The 19,319-nt window shown below is 41.7% G+C and overlaps 1 protein-coding gene across 4 annotated transcripts in view; it reads right to left on the bottom strand.

Moving 5' to 3' along the window:
• Positions 1-19,319, bottom strand: part of MAD1L1 (mitotic arrest deficient 1 like 1) — a 790,601-nt gene that overhangs the window by 687,099 nt on the left and 84,183 nt on the right. For all 4 annotated transcript variants that reach the window (XM_056535643.1, XM_056535644.1, XM_056535642.1 and 1 more), the window contains exon 10: positions 14,142-14,228. In XM_056535643.1, the coding sequence (XP_056391618.1) occupies positions 14,142-14,228 (87 nt within the window). The remainder of the gene's footprint in view (positions 1-14,141; positions 14,229-19,319) is intronic.

Genomic DNA, 19,319 nt, shown 5'->3' with positions numbered 1-19,319 from the left:
AGGAAAATTCCAACCACCTCTCCATAAAGATATCACTTTCTATCATATTACCTAAAGACGACTTGTGGCCAATGCCCAAAAAATAAGATTGAATAATCATTAAATACTTTTGTGCATCTTTTTGCGCAGCTCCACTCCCCGGCCACCTGTCTGCATCTACTAGCTAGTGCAACTACAACTCCCAGCATGTCCTCAATGTAAAGGCATGCTGGGAGTTGTAATCCTCCAACAACTAACAGGAAGGCGGTGGATGCGGGTAGGCGGGCGCCCAGGGAGCAGATTACAGTATGAAAGTACGGCAATGTAACTTCATATTTCCTGCCTGGGCTCCGGTGGGAAATGTGAAATGAAATTGCCGTACTTCCATATTTCTGTGAGCTCCGCTCCCCGCCGTCCGCCCACATCTGCCACCAGCCTGCTAGCTTTTGCAACTACAGCTAGAGGGCAGTAGATGCGGACGGCGGGGAGTGGAACCAGCCAATTGGAAGTATGAAAGTACGGCAATGTAGTTTAATATTTCCAGCCGGAGTACTAATCAGGGTTCCGGGAGGGAAATATTAAATTACAGTCGTACTTTCATATATCTGCGAGTCTGTGAGCATCTGCCACTAGTTGGTTCGACTACAACTCCAAGCATGTCCTCACTGTAAGGACATGCTGGAAGTTGTAGTCTTGCAACAGCTAGCTGGGGCTACCCACTAGCTGTTGTCAAGACTACAACTCCCAGCACACGCTTACAGTAAAGACATAATGGGAATTGAAGTCCTGCGATGGGGGCGGGTGACATACTTGTCAATTGCCCCTGTGCGCAACCAACTCCTATCATGCCCTTGCAGTAAGGACATGCTGGGAGTTGTAGTCCTGCGGCAGGGGCAGGTAACAAGCACATCTCCTGTCTGCCTGTGTCACAAGACTTCAACTCCCAGCATGTCCTTACTGTATGGGCATGCTGGTAGTTGTAGTAGTGCGGCTGGGGAAGGTGACAAGCTTGTCACTCGACTGCACATCTCCCGCCGCATGACTACAACTCCCAGCATGTCCTTAATGTAAAGGCATGGTGGGAGTTGTAGTCATGCGGCGCAGGTAGCAGGAGATGTGTGAGCAGGTGACAAGATTCTGTGGCTTGCTTGTCACCCGCCTGCAGCCCGCCATTGTATGACTTCAACTCCCAGCATGCCCTTATAGTGAGGACATGCTGGGAGTTATAGTCGTGTGGCACGGGCGGGAGATATGTGAGCAGGTGACAATAAATGTACTAACCTATTTCCCGTGTTTTTATCTTTTCATTTCAGATCCGTATATCCTGTGGACTACAGTGATCCCTCAACATACGATGGTAATTCGTTCCAAATGAACCATTGTTTGTTGAAACCATCGTATGTTGAGGGATCCGTGCAATGTAAAGTATAGGAAGTTAAACTCACCTGTCCCCGCCGCTCCAGACCATCACCGTTGCCCTGGATGTCGCCACCCATCGTTGTCGCCGCGTCCCGTGGTATCCCCGCCGCTCCAGATAGTCTCCCCTGACCGGGATCGTCGTTCCTTATCGCCGTCATCACGTTGCTACGCACGCCGCTCCTATTGGGGGGGGGGGATGGCGTGCGCGGCGACGTAATGACAACGATGGAGAGCGACGGCGATGCAGGGGATCCCGAAGAGGACTGTCCGGAACGCCGGGGACATGTAAGTGATCAGCACCGGACCACACGGGGCACCTTAAACGGCTATCTGGCGGCAGCTGAAGCAGTCTGCGCTGCCGGATAGCTGTTTATGCCCCGACATACAAAAGCATCATGTGTTGATGCTGCCTTCAACATGCGATGGAATCTGAGAGGCCATCGTATGTTGAAATTAGCGTATGTCGGTGCCATTATACTTCGGGGGGGGGGGGGGGGGTCACTGTACTTCGGATTTGGTGTTTTTTTATATATTAATTAAATGGTTAACAAGAGCTTGTGGGGGAGTGTTTTTTGGAATAAAAGTTTTATAAAATGTGTGTTTTTTTTTTTTTATTACTTTACAGGCTTTACCCCCTATTTTCATTCTCAGCTAGATAGCAACCAAGCAGTAACAGCCTGACGTTACCAGGGTGGGTGAGGATCATTGTTACTGGCCCTCCTCAGCCTAAATTACACCAGCCTGTTACCGTCTAGCATTTTTGATGCTCCGGGCCTGTTGGTACCGGCTCTTACCAGCACCCCTGTGGCGGTGGGTACCAGAGTAATAATTGGGGGTTAGCACTAGCTGTTTTTGGGGCTAACCCTAAGCCCCCGCTTAGTAATGTATTCTGTCTATAAAACTGTCTATAAGGGCTGTGGGGTATGGTCGATGATGCACATAGGAGCAATCTCCGATGCCCATCATTACAGGAAGATGTCAGCTGCTGATAGCAGCAGGCATCTCCCGTGTATGACGGGGACCCGACTCGCAAGTACGCGCCATGTCCTCACCCGACCCATGACGTTCATGAAGGTCATGGATCAGGAAGCCCACACCCCCGAAATTTTTTGCAGAAGATTCAATCAGTTGAAAATGCATAAAGGGGAATTTTCGGCAGCCCAAATTTGCGTGCATCCCAAAAAAAAAAATAGGTTAGTACTTTTAGGGGGGAAAAAGTGGTTAAAAAAATATGTAACAAACACACACACACACATTATATAATATATACACATATATATATATATATATATATATATATATATAAATATACACACACATATATATATATATATATATATATATATATATATATATATATATATATATATACACACACACACTGCTCAAAAAAATAAAGGGAACACTAAGATAACACATCCTAGATCTGAATGAATGAACTAATCATATGAAATACTTTCATCTTTATATAGTTGAATGTGACGACAACAAAATCACACAAAAATTATCAATGGAAATAAAATGTATCTACCCATGGAGGTCTGGATATGGAGTCACACTCAAAATCAAAGTGGGAAACCACACTACAGGCTGATCCAACTTTATGCAATGTCCTTAAAACAAGTCAAAATGAGGTTCAGCAGTGTATGTGGCCTCCACGTGCCCGTATGACCTCCCTACAACGCCTGGGCATGCTCCTGATGAGGTGGAGGATGGGTCTCCTGAGGGATGCCCTCCCAGACCTGGACTAAAGCATCTGCCAACTCCTGGACAGTCTGTGGTGCAAAGTGGCATTGGTGGATAGAGCGAGACATGATGTCCCAGATGTGCTCAATCGGATTCAGGTCTGGGGAACGAGCAGGCTAGTCCATAGCATCAATGCCTTCCTCTTGCAGGAACTGCTGAAACACTCCAGCCACATGAGGTTTAGCATTGTCTTGCATTGGGAGGAACCCAGGGCCAACCGCACCAGCATACGGTCCTACAAGTGGTCTGAAGATTTCATCTCGGTACCTATTGGCAGTCAGGCTACCTCTGGCAAGCACATGGAGGGCTGTGCGGCCCCCAAAGAAATGCCACCTCACACCATTACTGACCCACCGCCAAACCTGTCATGCTGGAGTAAGTTGCAGGCAGCAGAACGTTCTCCACGGCGTCTCCAGACTGTCACATCTGTCACATGTGCTCAGTGTGAACCTGCTTTCATCTGTGAAGTGCACAGGGCGCCAGTGGCGAATTTGCCAATCTTGGTGTTCTCTGGAAAATGCCAAATGTCCTTCACAGTGTTTGGCTGTAAGCCCCACCTGTGGATGTTGGGCCCTCATACCACCCTCATGGAGTCTGTTTTTGACTGTTTCAGTGGACACATGCACATTTGTGGATACTGGAGTTCATTTTGCATGACTCAAAGGCAGAGGTAGCGGTCCTGCTGCTGGGTTGTTGCCCTCCTACGGCCTCCTCCACATCTCTTGATGTACTGGCATGTCTCTTGGTAGTGCCTCCATGCTCTGGACACTATGCTAACAGACACAGCAAACCTTCGTGCCATCCTGGATGAGCTGCACTACCTGAGCCACTTGTGTAGGTTGTAGACTCTGTCTCATGCTACCACTAGAGTGATAGCACCGCCAGCATTCAAAAGTGACCAAAACATCAGCGAGGAAGCATAGTAACTGAGAAGTGGTCTGTGGTCACCAACTGCAGAACCACTCCTTTATTGGGGGTGTCTTGCTAATTGCCTATAATTTCCACCTGCTGTCTGTTCCATTTGCACAACAGCATGTGAAATTGATTGTCAATCAGTGTTGCTTCCTGAGTGGACAGTGTGATTTTTCACAGAAGTGTCATTTATTATTATTATTATTATTTTTTTTTTTACACAGCTGTGACTTGAGGTGGTGTTACAAATTGGTGTTCTGAAGTCATTTACTGTTTTTTGCTTATGTGTGCTTAAAAAAAAAAAAATGGTATTTAAAAGTGATTTATTGGTTTTTGCTTATGTGAGTCAAATTTATCAACCCCCTATGATAGTATAATAAATATGTCAAACATAAGCAAAAAAGAAAAAATGCCTACAGAACTTGCTTACCAAAGCAACAATGATATATGTCCCCCATAGTTCCTCAGTGTTTATTAGAGGAACGGTTGTACTTATTTGCCTGACAGTCTAAAGCCCATTTCCCTCGGTTGTTACTTCATGTAAGATACAGCACTTATAACACCATCTAACATGTATGGAGCTGTCTCAACTCTGCCCTGATTGCAAATTGTGGTGGGTAGAAAGATTGGATTACAACATGTTTGATTTATTTTTCTCAAAGGAAATACGTCGGCACTAGAGATGCAGGGTAGCGGTTTATTTCCCTCAGCCTACTGAAAATCCACTGTCATGAGTAAGAGTGCACAAAAGGAGCATGAAACCTGTAGACAACTATATTAGTCTGCTCCAGAGACTGTTGTTTTTTTTTTTTTTTAACACTGATGGAATAATAAAGGATTGCTTTTTAACCTTTTTCAACCTGTGTGGATAGGACCGTCCTTGTCTATTGAAAACCCATCCATACTTAGCATAGTCCAGTGTGCAAGCGTATGGAGGGTTTGGAAAGAATAGCTGTATGAAGAATGAGAATTGGGCCGACAGCTATCTATGGGCGTACGGCCACCTTACTGCTTAATTCATAATGTACAACTTCTTAAAAGTAAACATTTAAGAGCCGTACATTTTAGTACGCTTTTCTAAAGACTTTTCCTTCCACCGTACGCCATGGCACAAAGTCTTACCAAGTAAAGATAAATATGAGGTGAACACAACAAGAACTGCCAGCGCAGCAGAGATTAAAGGGAAAATTAAATCATATTTCAACGTTTCAAAGGCTGCTTATGTGTAAACAGCCTTTGAATCTTACAATCTTGGCAGCGTAATTACGGCAAGTCCTCGCTATTTAGTGGAAGAATTATTTTGTTTTTTGTTTTTCTTTTATATTTTTTGCACAAAAAAATATAAATCCCAGCTTCTTTAATTTAAGATGTAAACACTTTGTTGGCTCTTGAGACTGCATTTATATGGCGGTATATCACACAGATATTATTCCCCTGTTGAATGTTTAGATCAGATTGAAATAGGACATTTCCAAAATTAAAACAGATATCAAAGTAATACAATTTATATAGCCAGGAGGTCCCAATCACTTCAAGGAAAACAATACTTTGCATCTTATCAGCAGGGAGTATGGTTAGAAACTTTATATCTTGGAGTGATTATAGGTATCATGCATGGATCATACCTAAGTAATATTCTATACTACCCAAAAGAGTCTTGGGGTAGGGTCATTCCGCTGGGGAAATTCACAAGCAGAACCCATTGAGTTCAATTGGTAGTAACATCATTTTTATAGGTTTTCCCATTACAGTGACCCCTCGACTTATGATGGCCCTGACATATGATAATTTCAACATATGATGGCCTCTCAGAGCCCATCGTATGTTGAAGGCAGCCTCGACATATGATGCTGCTGTGTGTCGGGGCCATCGTACAAACAGCTATCTGACAGCGCTGACAACTTCAGCAACTGACAGATAGTTGTTTAATGTGCCCCGTTCTGCCTCCTGTTCCTCACATGCTGTCCTGCTAACTCATACAGGCTTCCACTGTGAGCTCCGTGTAAGCCCCCCCCCCCCCAGTGCAGCCATAGCCAATAGCCTGCAGCATCTTGCTGCAGGCATCCAATGAGCTGCTGGCTGCCCTCCCCTTCCTTTCCTATAGAGCTGTAGTCGGCAGGATTGTAATGGAGGACATTCTGTCCCCCCCCTGAAGGTATTTAAAGAACTGTACAGTACTGTATGCGATGTCACACATCACATACAATACATATACACACACTATACACCCCATACATCAATGTTTCCCTATCAGTGTGCCTCCAGCTGTTGCAAAACTATAACTCCCAGCATGCCCAGACAGTCAATGCTGGGAGTTGTAGTTGTGCAACAGCTGGAGGCACCCTGGTTTGTTAAACACTCCCCATACACTCCACATACAATGGTCATCCCAGAACCAATTAGCAGTTTCCCATAGAGATATGTATTCAACATACAATGGTTCCGAGGCCCCAGAACCAATTACCATTTTTACATAGACATATGTACTCGACATATGATGGTTTCAACATATGATGGTTCTCCTGGAACCAATTAATATCATATGTTGAGGGACCACTGTACAGAGAATACGCAAGCACAATTTCATCTGCGGGAAACCTGCGGCGGATGTGCTGCATGTGATCCTACCCTTGAAGGAAGTCACCAGTTTTGAAGCCTTACAAATGCTGATAGTTCCATATAGAGGAAGGGGAGACGGGTTATAGTAAACCTGTCTTCACTTTTATGCTGCCTTAATCATTGAAGTAGTCCCCGGGTTTCTCCCTGCTCCACCGGCCTTGACTGATAGATCTCTCTTTCGGTTTGGGTAAAGAAAGTGATCTAAAAAGGTACAGCTGGGGGGGGGGGGAGATGCCATTGGGTATGTCAAAATGACTCGTCTTTGACGCAGGATAAAAGTGATAACTGGGACCTTTTAAAACATAGACCACTAGGTGACCAGGGAACATATCAGGAAGGATCCACCTACAGGGCACGTACTTGAGATTTTTCTTTGCTCATGATGCAACCGGTATGACATGAATTCTCCCCCTTGCCCTCTATATGGAACGGTTTTAAGTCTTCAAAACTGTTTACAAATTCCCTTTGACCTGATAAGGAACAAATTTTATCTCCCCTCAGTGCTAGATTTACGTACACACAGCTTACTTCTGCTCTTTTATGTACTCCACACTGCTACAGAGGGTTGGCTATAGAGATACAGGGGAGCAGGATCCTTCATACTCTGAGTGTGCTGTGTTTGGGAGCCATCATAAAGATTAGATATCACTCACTAGTCACTAGCTCAGACAACTGAAAATTAGAGATGGAGCCTGCAGAAAAGAAAACTGGTGAAAATTGCTATAAACATGTATTATAATGTCCATAAATAGTGCTAGTTTTCATGTACACACATGGCAGATGCTGTAAAGTTACCCCAAAACAAACTCTTTAACAATAGCCTAAAAAAGCCTTAAAGATTATTCATTTGCTTGTGTGTTCTGCAGCAAAGACTTGGCAAAATGTCATTTTGCATTTCATAGAAATAAATCTGAGATCAAATTCATGAAGGGTTCCTCTACGCTGTGAGAAGTAGGGGAATTCATATTAATGAAGCCTGATGGCGTCTAAGCCAGAAACGCTGGTTACGGAGAGTGTAGCACATCGAAGCGGCATGCAAAACAAATTGACTGGGGCCCATTCCAATTCTGTCTGTTATAGCGATGTAATTAATTCTTCTATCTCCAGCCATCAGGCGCTTATCTGCTAATTCAGACAACTTTACTAAAGTAAAACTACAGAGAAAGTCATATTTTGTTACTATCAATGTTAAATCTATTACAGGGGTTGTCTGGTCTTCTGTAAATAAAGCCTAATCATTATCATGGAAAGGCATTCAAGTGTATCAAATCTTACCATATCTGCTAACTGTAAATGAATGGAAGATGGTATTGTTTACATACAGAAGTTAAAAAACATCCTGAATTTGATAAAGGGTTAAAGGTTTGTCAAAGTAAACAGGATGAGAAACTTTATGGGGCATCAAAAATCTATCTCCTGCCATGACTCCAGCTGTTGTGAAAAATAGATCCATCAGGTTTATACAGTATCTCTCTTCTGGATAGAATAGCACAGCATGTTAACATACTGTATTACAGTAATGGACTCCTAATGGATTAGTACTAATGGAAGTGTGAACACAGCCCAGCCATGAATTTATTTTCTGTTTAAATAAAAGGATCTTCAAATTTTATAAAGTGATAGGCAATTATTTTTTTTTATTGATAGGCAGGTTGGTGGAAGGGGGGGGGGGGGGGGAAGACTGTAACCTCAGGGAACCCAACACAACCTTCATAAAGGGGCTACTGCCAGCCCTATTTACTAGTATGGGGCTAAACTGCAGTCCTCTACATGGCAAGTGTTAAAAAAATTAATAAAAAATAAATAAATTTAAAAAAGGGGGGGGGGAAGGGGGGGGGGGGAACAGTTAAAGCAATGCTGGGCCTCCTTTATTCCTAGAATTGCCAGAAATCTCAGAGGTTAAACCCCCTCCAATCACAAAGTGATGGCATATCATAGGGATATGCTATTATGTGATGAGGTGTGAATATCTCTATAAAAGGAGACATCTTAAAAAAGACAACCTCTGACCATATTTTCTATTCGTGACCAAACATTTTATTACAATGGATGAGTTCTCTGCTCAAGAGCCCCTCTATAAGCTAAAGAGGAGAGCCAGTGATAACCAGTCCGCACCCTGTTGGTCCAAGAACAGCATGAACAACATGGATAAATAATTTATAAGAAATTAAAGATAAATATTCTGGGCTGCCGGTGGTCATCCAAGGGGAGCAGATGGCTGCCAGTACCCTCTCGTCCCTCAGAACAGTGTGTGGATAAGTCCCACTCAAAGTATCTGTTTTTCCTTTGGGCGGATTCCAGGCCAAAAAAACTGTATTCTTCCTTCGCTATACTGTATATTGGTGTTGTCATGTAGTGCTAGTGATTAGTTACCACTAAGGTCAATATATGCATTTGAACTTTATGCTTGAACCGACCTAGACTTTCTTAGTGCTGGTATACAAACTGACCTTGTAATCCGGGTACTACTGTTTGTTTCCTTTGTATGCTGGGATTTCCACCCTTTTCAGTTGGTTGCCCTTTTTCATGCATTTTCATGCATTTTTAAATGTATGCACAGTAGGAAATTAATAAAAATAAAGGTTTCAAATTCCTAATTTTAGTGACCTCATTTACCATCCAGACTTAAAAGAGTACTGCAGCCTTAGACAACTTATCCCCCATCTGCAGAATATGGGGATGAGTGTCTAATCGCGGGGTGTCTGACAACTGGGACCCCCGCGATCTTCTGTATGGGGACTGAAACTGCCGAAACTCTGTGCGGCTAATGGTTGTGTCGTCGACCGCACTAAGAAGTCAACAGACCCGAACTCTATGGAGGGGCCCGGATGCACGAACGCTGCATCTCCGCCTCTCCCATAGAGATACATGGAGGAGGTGTGTCAGCCGTAGCGCCATGCTGCGGCCGACACGCCTCTTGCACAGGGAGAGCCAGGGCAAAGGCGGTACCCCGTACTGGAGATCAGACATCCTGTTGATAGGGAATAGGTTGCCTTAAGTTGCCGTACTCCTTTAAGAGCAGCTTTAAGAAAAATCTCTCTTCTTCAGGAGGACCTGAAACGTGTATTAAAATTTCAGGGAAATAGTGTTATTCTGCATTTGCCCTGTAGTGGCACTGCAGAGAGATATAATGCTTGTTGGTAGGATTCCCAATAGATAATACTAGAAACAAGACACTGTGTGATCAACTCACTGCCACGGGAACCCTTCTAATAAACATTCACTGTCTAAAGTGAATAACTCCTTTAAAATGTACCAGTCATGTAACAGAAAAAAATGCTTATATAGGTTACTCACTAAGTCAAGCAGATGCTTTTTTTTTATGTGTTGGACATATTGGGCTCACAAATCCCACTGTTCTGCTTCTCACTTATTCTGACATCCACTTCTCAGGAAGGGGCATGTCAGAGGCAAGCACTGAGCCCGCCCTAACTCCCCATGCATTCACTTGCTTCCTGAGTCTGCTGTGCAATGGTGGGTCTCTTCTTCCAATCACTGTAACCCCCTCCTCACTGCTTTCATGCTGCAGTCTGATAGGACAGGAGTGAGCACAGAGGAGTGCTAGTCCTGCCCTCTCTTCCTGGACTTTGTCCCTGCCTGTGCTTAAGAGATATTTTTTTTGAAGTACATTAAGGTTTGTCAAGATGTACAATATTAAAAGTTTTAGATTCCAACAGTGCCTATTTTAAAGGTCAAAAATGAATTTGCTGCAAAATTTGCTGAAATGTATTCTTCGCTACAAAGAGACATACTAACCCAACCTATAGTTTTCTCAGCACCACCCTAAATGACCTAAAGGAACGGCTTCGGTGAGGACATATATTAACATGGGAAGGCTTCACTTGACATTTAAAAATCAAGCACATGCTCATCAGACAGATTTTTCCCCTCATTCTTAAGCACTGAAGATGACTCAAGTATGTAAAATATCAGTCATTTTAGCACTAAAGTGCACTTTACTGTAGCTACTGGCAATGCCAAAAACTATTTTTGCAATTCTCAGGGGCTCTGAAGATGTTAAAATGTCAAGAGAAGCAGCAAGTGTTTAACCAACTGTGCCACTCAGCCCCGAGGCATCAGACGCAAGTCATCGCACACTGGGAATGGAGGACATCAGGCTCTACATGATCTTAAAGTACTACTGTATATCAAAGTAAAGTATATAAATGTTCAGTCAAGGGACATGAGTGGTAAACATGGTGGGGGTGCGATCACAGTTAGAAATCAATGGGAGTTCCATGACAGGGTCCTGTCGTGCTGTCCTTGACTTGGAGAAAGCCATAGTTCAGTGAAACACGTTTTGCATTATGAATTTATGCATGCATCACATGCTGAAATACATAAGGCACGCATGCAATCAGTGTGCCATTGTTTTAAAGTGGAATACACTCCGCAGGTGATGCTACCAACTGAGGGGCCTTTTTCTGGGGGGGGGGGGCAAACATGCCACTTATTTTAAAGTATTGCAGAAAGTACATCTGTAATTAAATATGCCAATTTCAGACATTAAAGGGGTTTCAGGTAAATATTTTTTTTCTCCTAAAGTCCCCAGCCTGCCTAACTAAATAAATGCTCTAACTCACCTTCCTCTGCTTCCTTGTAGGTCCAGTATCGGGGCGCTCTGTCTGCAGCCGGTGGCTATGCTTCCCCCCTACCTGCAGAGCATAACATCTACAGCCGTGGGAACTGACAGTGCCACTTGCCAATCACTGGACACAGCAGTATCCCACCTAAGACACCAATGGCTGAGGGTACTGTGGCGTAATTTCTACAGCTACAGCTTCGGGAAGCAAAGAGTGGCCAGAGACCAGGCGCTCCGATACCCAAGCTACAAGGAAATGGACAAAGGTAAGATAAAATGTTAGTTATTTTATGAGGCAGGCTGGGGACATCATCTTTACTGCAGTGCACATGGCTGAGGTATGGAGCTTATCTGATACCACTGGTGATGGACACATAAGCACATTCCACTATCTTTCCACTAGTGTTTCAGTTAGGATTTTCTTTTGATACTGCATATTTGTCATTGAGGATGGTTCTTCTGAACTTTATTGTTTGAGGATTTTCAGCCCTTTGTAACAGGAGGCATCAGGACTTATCTGAACTATTAAGGACTCTGTCTTATCCTCACATGGATTACTGTATATTATGGGCTAAGCTTATCAATGTGGCACCCCAACATGGAAAAAAAATTTTGGGTCGTTCACTATTGTGTTGTATACTCTGTAGGTTATACTCAATTTTTGCATTGTGGTGTACCCCCCCCCCCCTCCTATCCCTGATGAACCCACTCTAATTTTGTAGAAAAACATGCTGGTTAAGGGAGTAAGTGAGTATAGATAAGGGAGACCTTTCACAATTTATGCATCGTTATTTGTTATTATTGCAGTGAATTACAGCAAAGTATTACTGAAATGTGTTACAACAACTATTTAGCCCTAGTGTTTAAGCACATATTGATCTATTTCTTCCTATCCTCCTACCTCCACATTTTAGATTAGAGAATCATAGTTAGGTAGGGACGGAAGGATGGTCATTTGGGTAGGGACTGAGTACCTGTTCCTCTACCCCCTTTCTTCCCCTTCCCCATTGACGCATATATTTGTTAAAATTGTTGTACCATGACGTTGGACGAACATCAACTGTAACTTTGATGTTATTGCACCTTGACATTGAATTAACATTGTTAACTTTAACAATTCCTGGTTGTCTATTTTTGTATTTGGTATATTAGTATTCTCAATTTACATTATTTATCATCTAACTCTGTAATTTGGCAAGAGAGTGCACATAAAAAAAAAAGTGGATTTTTATACCATGTCACATACATTTATTTTTTTATTTGATGCATAACACTGTCAAATCCTCCCCAGATCTGCTTTAAAGATTCTGCAAGAAGATATTTTTAGATAGGGAGTCTGTTTTTTTTTTTTTTTTTTTATATAGGAAGCATCTATTTTTGAATTTCAAAACCAGAATCCTGCATTCGTTGCCATTTTTACCTTTTTATTTCAGCTTGTTGTCACATTAGCAGAATTAAGTTGTCATAATGACAGCTCAGTCCAGGAAATTGTAGTGTTCTATTAAAAGTGATCATCTGTCGAACAGACATCCTGAACAGATTGTAGTCTCAAAGGGTTGAAGCCTGTGAGAGAATCTGCGTGAAATTCAAGCAAGAATCCAAAAGTGATTATTTTTATTATAATGAATTTTTTATTTTTATTTTTTATAATCATTAAAAGGGAAACTGTTTTATTAAAAATACAGTCGGATCTGGGTGCAGCAGGATATAGAGCAGTAAAAGCAGCTTAATGTATAATTGTGGAAAAAGATTAAGTATAATTTATAAATTAAACTGCTTCATTCTAGGCTTAGGAGTACTAATCAGTGACTGACCACTATCTCTGTATGCACAAATATGCCTGGAAGGCTGGACTCCTGCACTGACCACTCATATCTAAAACCGGGCCAGGTAAGGAGTATCCAGAGAATGACACCACCCCCTTGAAACCTTCTCAAATTTCCCTGAGCATCCTCTATTTTTAAAGACAAGTTGCTCAAAATGGAATGTTCACCAAACTTTTCCATCTAGACTATGTTGATGGACACAGATCCCTCCAACATAAAGCCACAATTTTTCTTGCTTGAAACAAAGCCTCCCTGAAAAAGATCCTAGTATGGTGTCGCCATGTCTCCTACGACAAAATCACGAAAACACAAGGCAACAGCTCCCATGGCACAGGTATAGGCCACACAGAGGATAGCAAAGCAACCACTTCCAGCCAAAAATGAAAAGACATTAAAGCCACTCCATTGTTGATGTCAGGTAATAATTGGCTCCGCAACTTTTAAGATTTTTTCACCTAATTAACAGAAAACCCCCCTTTTTTTCATTCCTTACAGACAATACAGTTTTCAATTTACTTAATGTGTATGCAAGTAAGCGTTAGTTTGAAATCAGAGTAGATGGGTGACACAATTTACTCAAAATGTGCACTACACACCTCAGTTTTACTTATATAGTATATATAGCAGTATATATTTTAGAATGTTCCACCAACACAACATTTGCAGAGTGTTGCTGAAGTATTTGTGTGTTTGCATGAGATCAAAGTAAAGAAGAGACCAACCACAGAGTGGCATTTGGGACTGTCTTAGGGGTAAGGTTTAAATAGTTTGGAATTATGATTGCAACTATGGAAGAAACTGTAAATTATTAAGAAATATTACACTGATGTGATACTAATAAAAGACACAGATGACATAAATAGGGTAATATTTACTCCCGGTTACAGTGAAGCCTCCTTGTATTGCCTGTTAAAGGTTGGCAGTTTTAGAAGTGCACCCATGAATCAGACGCACCCATGAAGGGGGTTTTAAATTATTATCCTTGTGGAATGGAGAAATTTTACAATAAATTACATTCTGCCAGTTATAATATGAAATTGAATTAATCAGCATCCTACCTGTTAGTAATGCTGAGGTTTTCTTCTTTCAGCTTAATCTCCCGCTGCTGAATGGCAAGTATCTGTCTGGAGATATCGTCTGGAGTCCTGAAAAAGAAGGGGAAAAAAGGATTAATGAAAATTCTAAAATAGCAATTTCCAACTGGTAAAGTATACGGATGTACTAAATTAAAAGTTGCCAGTAACACAAAAGCATTTGCTCTGCTACATGAATGAGCCAGGCTCTTGGAAATGTATTAAGACTAATGACAGATTGTTAACAATTAGACGACATCTGTGTGCGGTGACACTTCATATCAATTCAAACACGTTCAATGTACAGTCACCAAAAAGTTACTTAGATTTGCTCTTCATAGTCATTGATCGGAAAAAATGATGTTCGGTCATATTCAAATGAGCCTAATTAAGATAGAAAGATCTTGGTGACACTTTGCATCACTTGGATTATGTCACCAATTAACAATGGCTATAACAAACTGGTAACGGATGAGGAACGACCATACAATTTCATCTCCAGTTAGATTCCCTTTTAATAGGGAGTCACATGAACAGCCATTGACTTACACAGCCCAACCACAGACTCTAAAGAAAGCTGAAATGGTACTGCGCCTTACTGGCACTGCTGTCAGTTCCTTATAATCATCAGCTAGGATCTCAACGGTAGGGCTGCCACCAATCGGACAATGATGGCATATTTTAGCAATATGCCAACAAATGCTTATTCAAGGCAAACAGGTAGAGGGTAATAAAAGGCAAACAGGTAGAGGTTAAAGGGGTATTCCAGGCAAAAACTTTTTTTATATATATCAACTGTCTCCGGAAAGTTAAACAGATTTGTAAATTACTTCTATTAAATAATCTTAATCCTTCCAATAGTTATAAGCTTCTGAAGTTGAGTTGCTGTTTTCGGTCTAACTGCTTTCTGATGACTCACGTCCCGGGAGCTGTCCAGCTTCTATGGGGATATTCTCCCATCATGCACAGCTCCCGTGACGTGACAATCATTGAGCAGTTAGACAGAAAACTTCAGAAGCTAAAAACTATTGGAAGGATTAAGCGTTTTTAATAGAAGTAATTAACAAATCTGTTTAACTTTCCGGAGCCAGTTGATATATAAAAAAAAAAAGTTTTGGCCTGGAATACCCCTTTAAGCAGAGTAGGAGGTCGCTTGGGCAACAATGGAGAGGATGTTTAAAATAAGGTACTGCTTTTAAATTCTTTACCAAATCAGTGTTTCCTTGTAGCAATCATTTATCCAACATTCATCCATGAACTATAATGAATGGGGTTTGTTTATTTTTTTACTTACCATGTGTTCATGTCCATGAACTATAATGAATGGGGTTTGTTTATTTTTTTACTTACCATGTGCCATTTCAAATACTCTTGTCTTCTTACGGCCAGATGGGCTTTTAGGCTTCTCACCATTCGCACCATGGTTGGTGTGCTACCTCTCTTCCTATAGCTAAGCCTCTGTATTAAATCACTATTCCCCTTAACATCAAAGCTTGTAATGAATACAAAAGACATGGAAACTATCTGGTCCACGGTCATCTGATTCCTCTGTACTTTCAGTGACCGAAAAGTTTATCCAACGTCCCCACTTATATACAGCATCAGATATGTTGAGATATGTTTTACAAAAAAAAAACTACAACAAAATCACTAAAGAAAAAACAAGGGCAGCAATTCTGAGTCCCTTTACTCACATACGGAAAAGAAGTAATGAGAGACACTTCTAAGGGACTTCTGTGCAGACAAAATAAAGAGGACGCTCCATCTGTGCACAAACAGAAGACGTCCTTAAAAATGTCTTAGGAAATTGTTCCGATCAGGAAAAAAACAAAACTGGATTCACCTACTTCTGTTGATTTTGTACAATGTTGTTTTGACCAACTGAGATCTAATTATTGTAGATAAAGGGAGACGATAAAACCAGAATCTATTCACCCATCTCCCTTATCTGTCAAAACCAAAAACTTTTTTTTGCAGAACTTTACAGTGAGTGTATTGTACAGAGCGTGTCAGAAATCCATTAGTTGCGGACACCTTTGCTAGTTCAATAGGTTCCCCTTAAAACACCATGGCAAACCGATTCAACTGGGACCATGGCGAGCAGAAATCTTAGCACAGTGGACAACATTTTTTTTATTAATAAAGCTGACATAAAATGACAGAGATTTTGGCACAACTTATGGCTGTTCACAACAGCCTAGATTGTATGTTCTTACTTTTTCACACAGTTCCAAATGAGCAAATCACTCTTTTTCACACAGTTCCAAATGAGCAAATCACTCCAACTACCCCTTTTATAACATTGGGGTAAAAAAATATCAGTCTTTATAAATGGGGAGCAGAAAGATCGACAGCAAGGGGCAAAGGACCTCACAATGGCTTTATCCTGTAGACAACACCATTCAGATGGCAATACGCCTCTCGCTTGATTAACTATGAGCTCTTCCTTTTAGTTCCCCCATATAATGTAGATCAGTGGTTTCCAACCTGCGGACCTCCAGATGTTGCAAAACTACAACTCCCAGCATGCCCGGACAGCCGTTGGCTGTCCGGGCATGCTGGGAGTTGTAGTTTTGCAACATCTGTAGGTCCGCAGGTTGGAGACCACTAATGTAGATGGAAGCTCAGCTCGGGAAAAACATTTTGTGCACTGTTTCTAAAAGAAAGGATCAGACATGCTGAACACAATCTGACCAATCATTCTTTTCTCAGGAGATATCCTGTCAAGGGAAAAAGAAAAATGGAGGAGCACGCACACCTTCCCAGCTGAATAATCACTTCTAACGGTAAGTAAATACACTTCACCAAGGGGAGCAGGTGTTAATAACGCTCCCCTCGTGACGGCACTTTTGATCCTCCAGCTGTTTTCTTGGCGTTATACCTTTCTCTTCTTATTTCTCTGGTCTTGCTTTGTGTTTTTGTGAAGAAAGATCCCATGAAGGCTTCACTTGTTGAATACAAGTCAAATTTATTGCACAGAACATAAAAACTACATATAAAACATTCCGACGCATCGGGGAGTCGCCACCTTCCTCAAGGAATGACATACACCAAATAATGATTTGAACTCTAGTTCACCTCTATTACCGGAAATGGCATATGAATGGAAAAGACACACCTCTAAAATACCATAAAAATTATAAGTAACTCATACTCATTCTAACATTTCATTAAAACCTTTTGGAGATAAAGTCTCCAGTTTAAATACAAGTGGTCCCTCAACATACGATGGTTATTCGTTCCAAACGAGCCATCGTTTGTCGAATCCATCGTATGTTGAGGGATTCGTGCAATGTTAAGTATAGGAAGCTGTACTCATCTGTCCCCGCCGCTCGCGATGGTGTCCCCGGGCCTCCGCTGGGCCCTCCTGGTCTTCTCCGGTCCTCTGCTGTCTTCCGCAAGGCCTTACTGGGCCTGCGTAGCGACGTCATTACGCCGCTGCGTACGCAATTCCTATTGGATGACGTGCACAGCAGCGTATTGACGTCATCGGAGAGGGCCGAGAAGACACCGGAAGACCAGCCCTGGACCCGGAGGGCACCCCGGAGCATCATGGAGGGGTAAGTAATACTTACCGCACCACACGGGGAACATTAAGCTGCTATCCGGCAGCAGCTTAAGCATTTGGCGCTGCCGGATAGCACTTAATGCGATGGCCCCGACATAAAAAAGCATCATATGTTGATGCTCACATCGACATGCGATGGCCTCTGAGAGGCCATCGTATGTCGATTTCATCATATGTCGGGGCCATCGTAGGTCGGGGGGGGTCACTGTATATAAAAGCTCTCTCTTTTTCACAATGTGGCAAACCTCCTCAGACTTTTTTCGATTTGTTCTCGGAGTCATTGTTAGTAGCTCAGGGTCCGTATTATGGGCTACGGCAAAATGCCCGGACACGCTTTATTTAGGGTAACGATGACCAATATTAAATCTGTGGGATGTGATTCTTTTTCTCATGGTCTGTTATGTTCTCCCCACATACTGAAATCCACAGGGACATTCTTAAACATAGATAACATTCAGAACTACAATCTAAATTCGATTTTATCTCTATAACTTTACCTGTGGATTTACTAGTCAACGATTTTACACCATGCTTAATATTTTTACACATCCCACATTTTTTATTACCACATTTAGGAACTCCCCTCTCTTGTTTTTTACTATTGTTCTTCACAATTTTATACAATTTATTGATACATGCATAAGAAGAAGCAATCTGTTGGGCAATAGATACAGCTCTTCTGTAAATAAATCTTGGTATATTGCTATTATCTCCTAATGCATCTTTCAAAAAGGGATCATTTTCTAAAATATTCCAATGTTTATGAAAAATCTTGAATTTGTTTAGCATTTTGAGAAAAACGTGAAATAAAAGCTGTCCCATAATTTTTACCTTTTTGCGTTTTCTTCTTCTTTCCTAATTTTTTATTTTCTATTTGTTCATTTCTCTTGATATTATCCGCTTTTCATCTTGCTTCTTTAATTACTTCCACTGGATATTTATTTTCTTAAAATTTTTCTTCTATTATTTTTGCTTGTGTTTCATAGTTCTTTTGTTCCTAACACTTTCTCCTTATTCTTGCTAGCTGTCCCAAGGGGATATTTCCTTTCCAATTCTTCAAGTGATCGCTGGAATAATGCAGATACTCATTTGCATCCACTGATTTAAAATGGTTTTTTTTGTGGAATTTATTATTCTTTACATAAATTTCAAAATCTAAGAAGATAATTTTTTTTTTATAGTTCCAGTAAATTGCATACCCCAATCATTGACATTTAACACCTTAAAGGGGTTATCCACCATAAGGTGATTTTAGTACGTACCTGGCAGACAGTAATGGACATGCTTAGGAAGGATCTGCGCTTGTCCTGGGGCTAAATGGCTATGTTGTGAGATGACCATAACAATGTGGCTAGCTTTTTGTGAACTTATATTTCCTAATTGACTTTTCTTTCTTTGACTACAAATCCCACAATTCCATTTTCCTCCCTCCCACACATCAGCCACCTCACCCATTGAAACATAAATGAGCTGCATCCACTCAAAAAGACCTGTGGTTTTCAATCAGGGTGCCTACAGCTGTTGCATTAGTTGCAGATTGATCTCTCTCCCACCAAGCGATCGTTCCACCCATTGAAGCAGACAGGCTCCCTGTC

The sequence above is a fragment of the Hyla sarda genome, chromosome 8 (genome assembly GCF_029499605.1).
Source record: "Hyla sarda isolate aHylSar1 chromosome 8, aHylSar1.hap1, whole genome shotgun sequence".
Taxonomy (NCBI): domain Eukaryota; kingdom Metazoa; phylum Chordata; class Amphibia; order Anura; family Hylidae; genus Hyla; species Hyla sarda.
The sequence above is the reverse complement of the archived record's forward strand: the minus strand, read 5'-3'. Positions and strand labels throughout refer to the sequence as shown.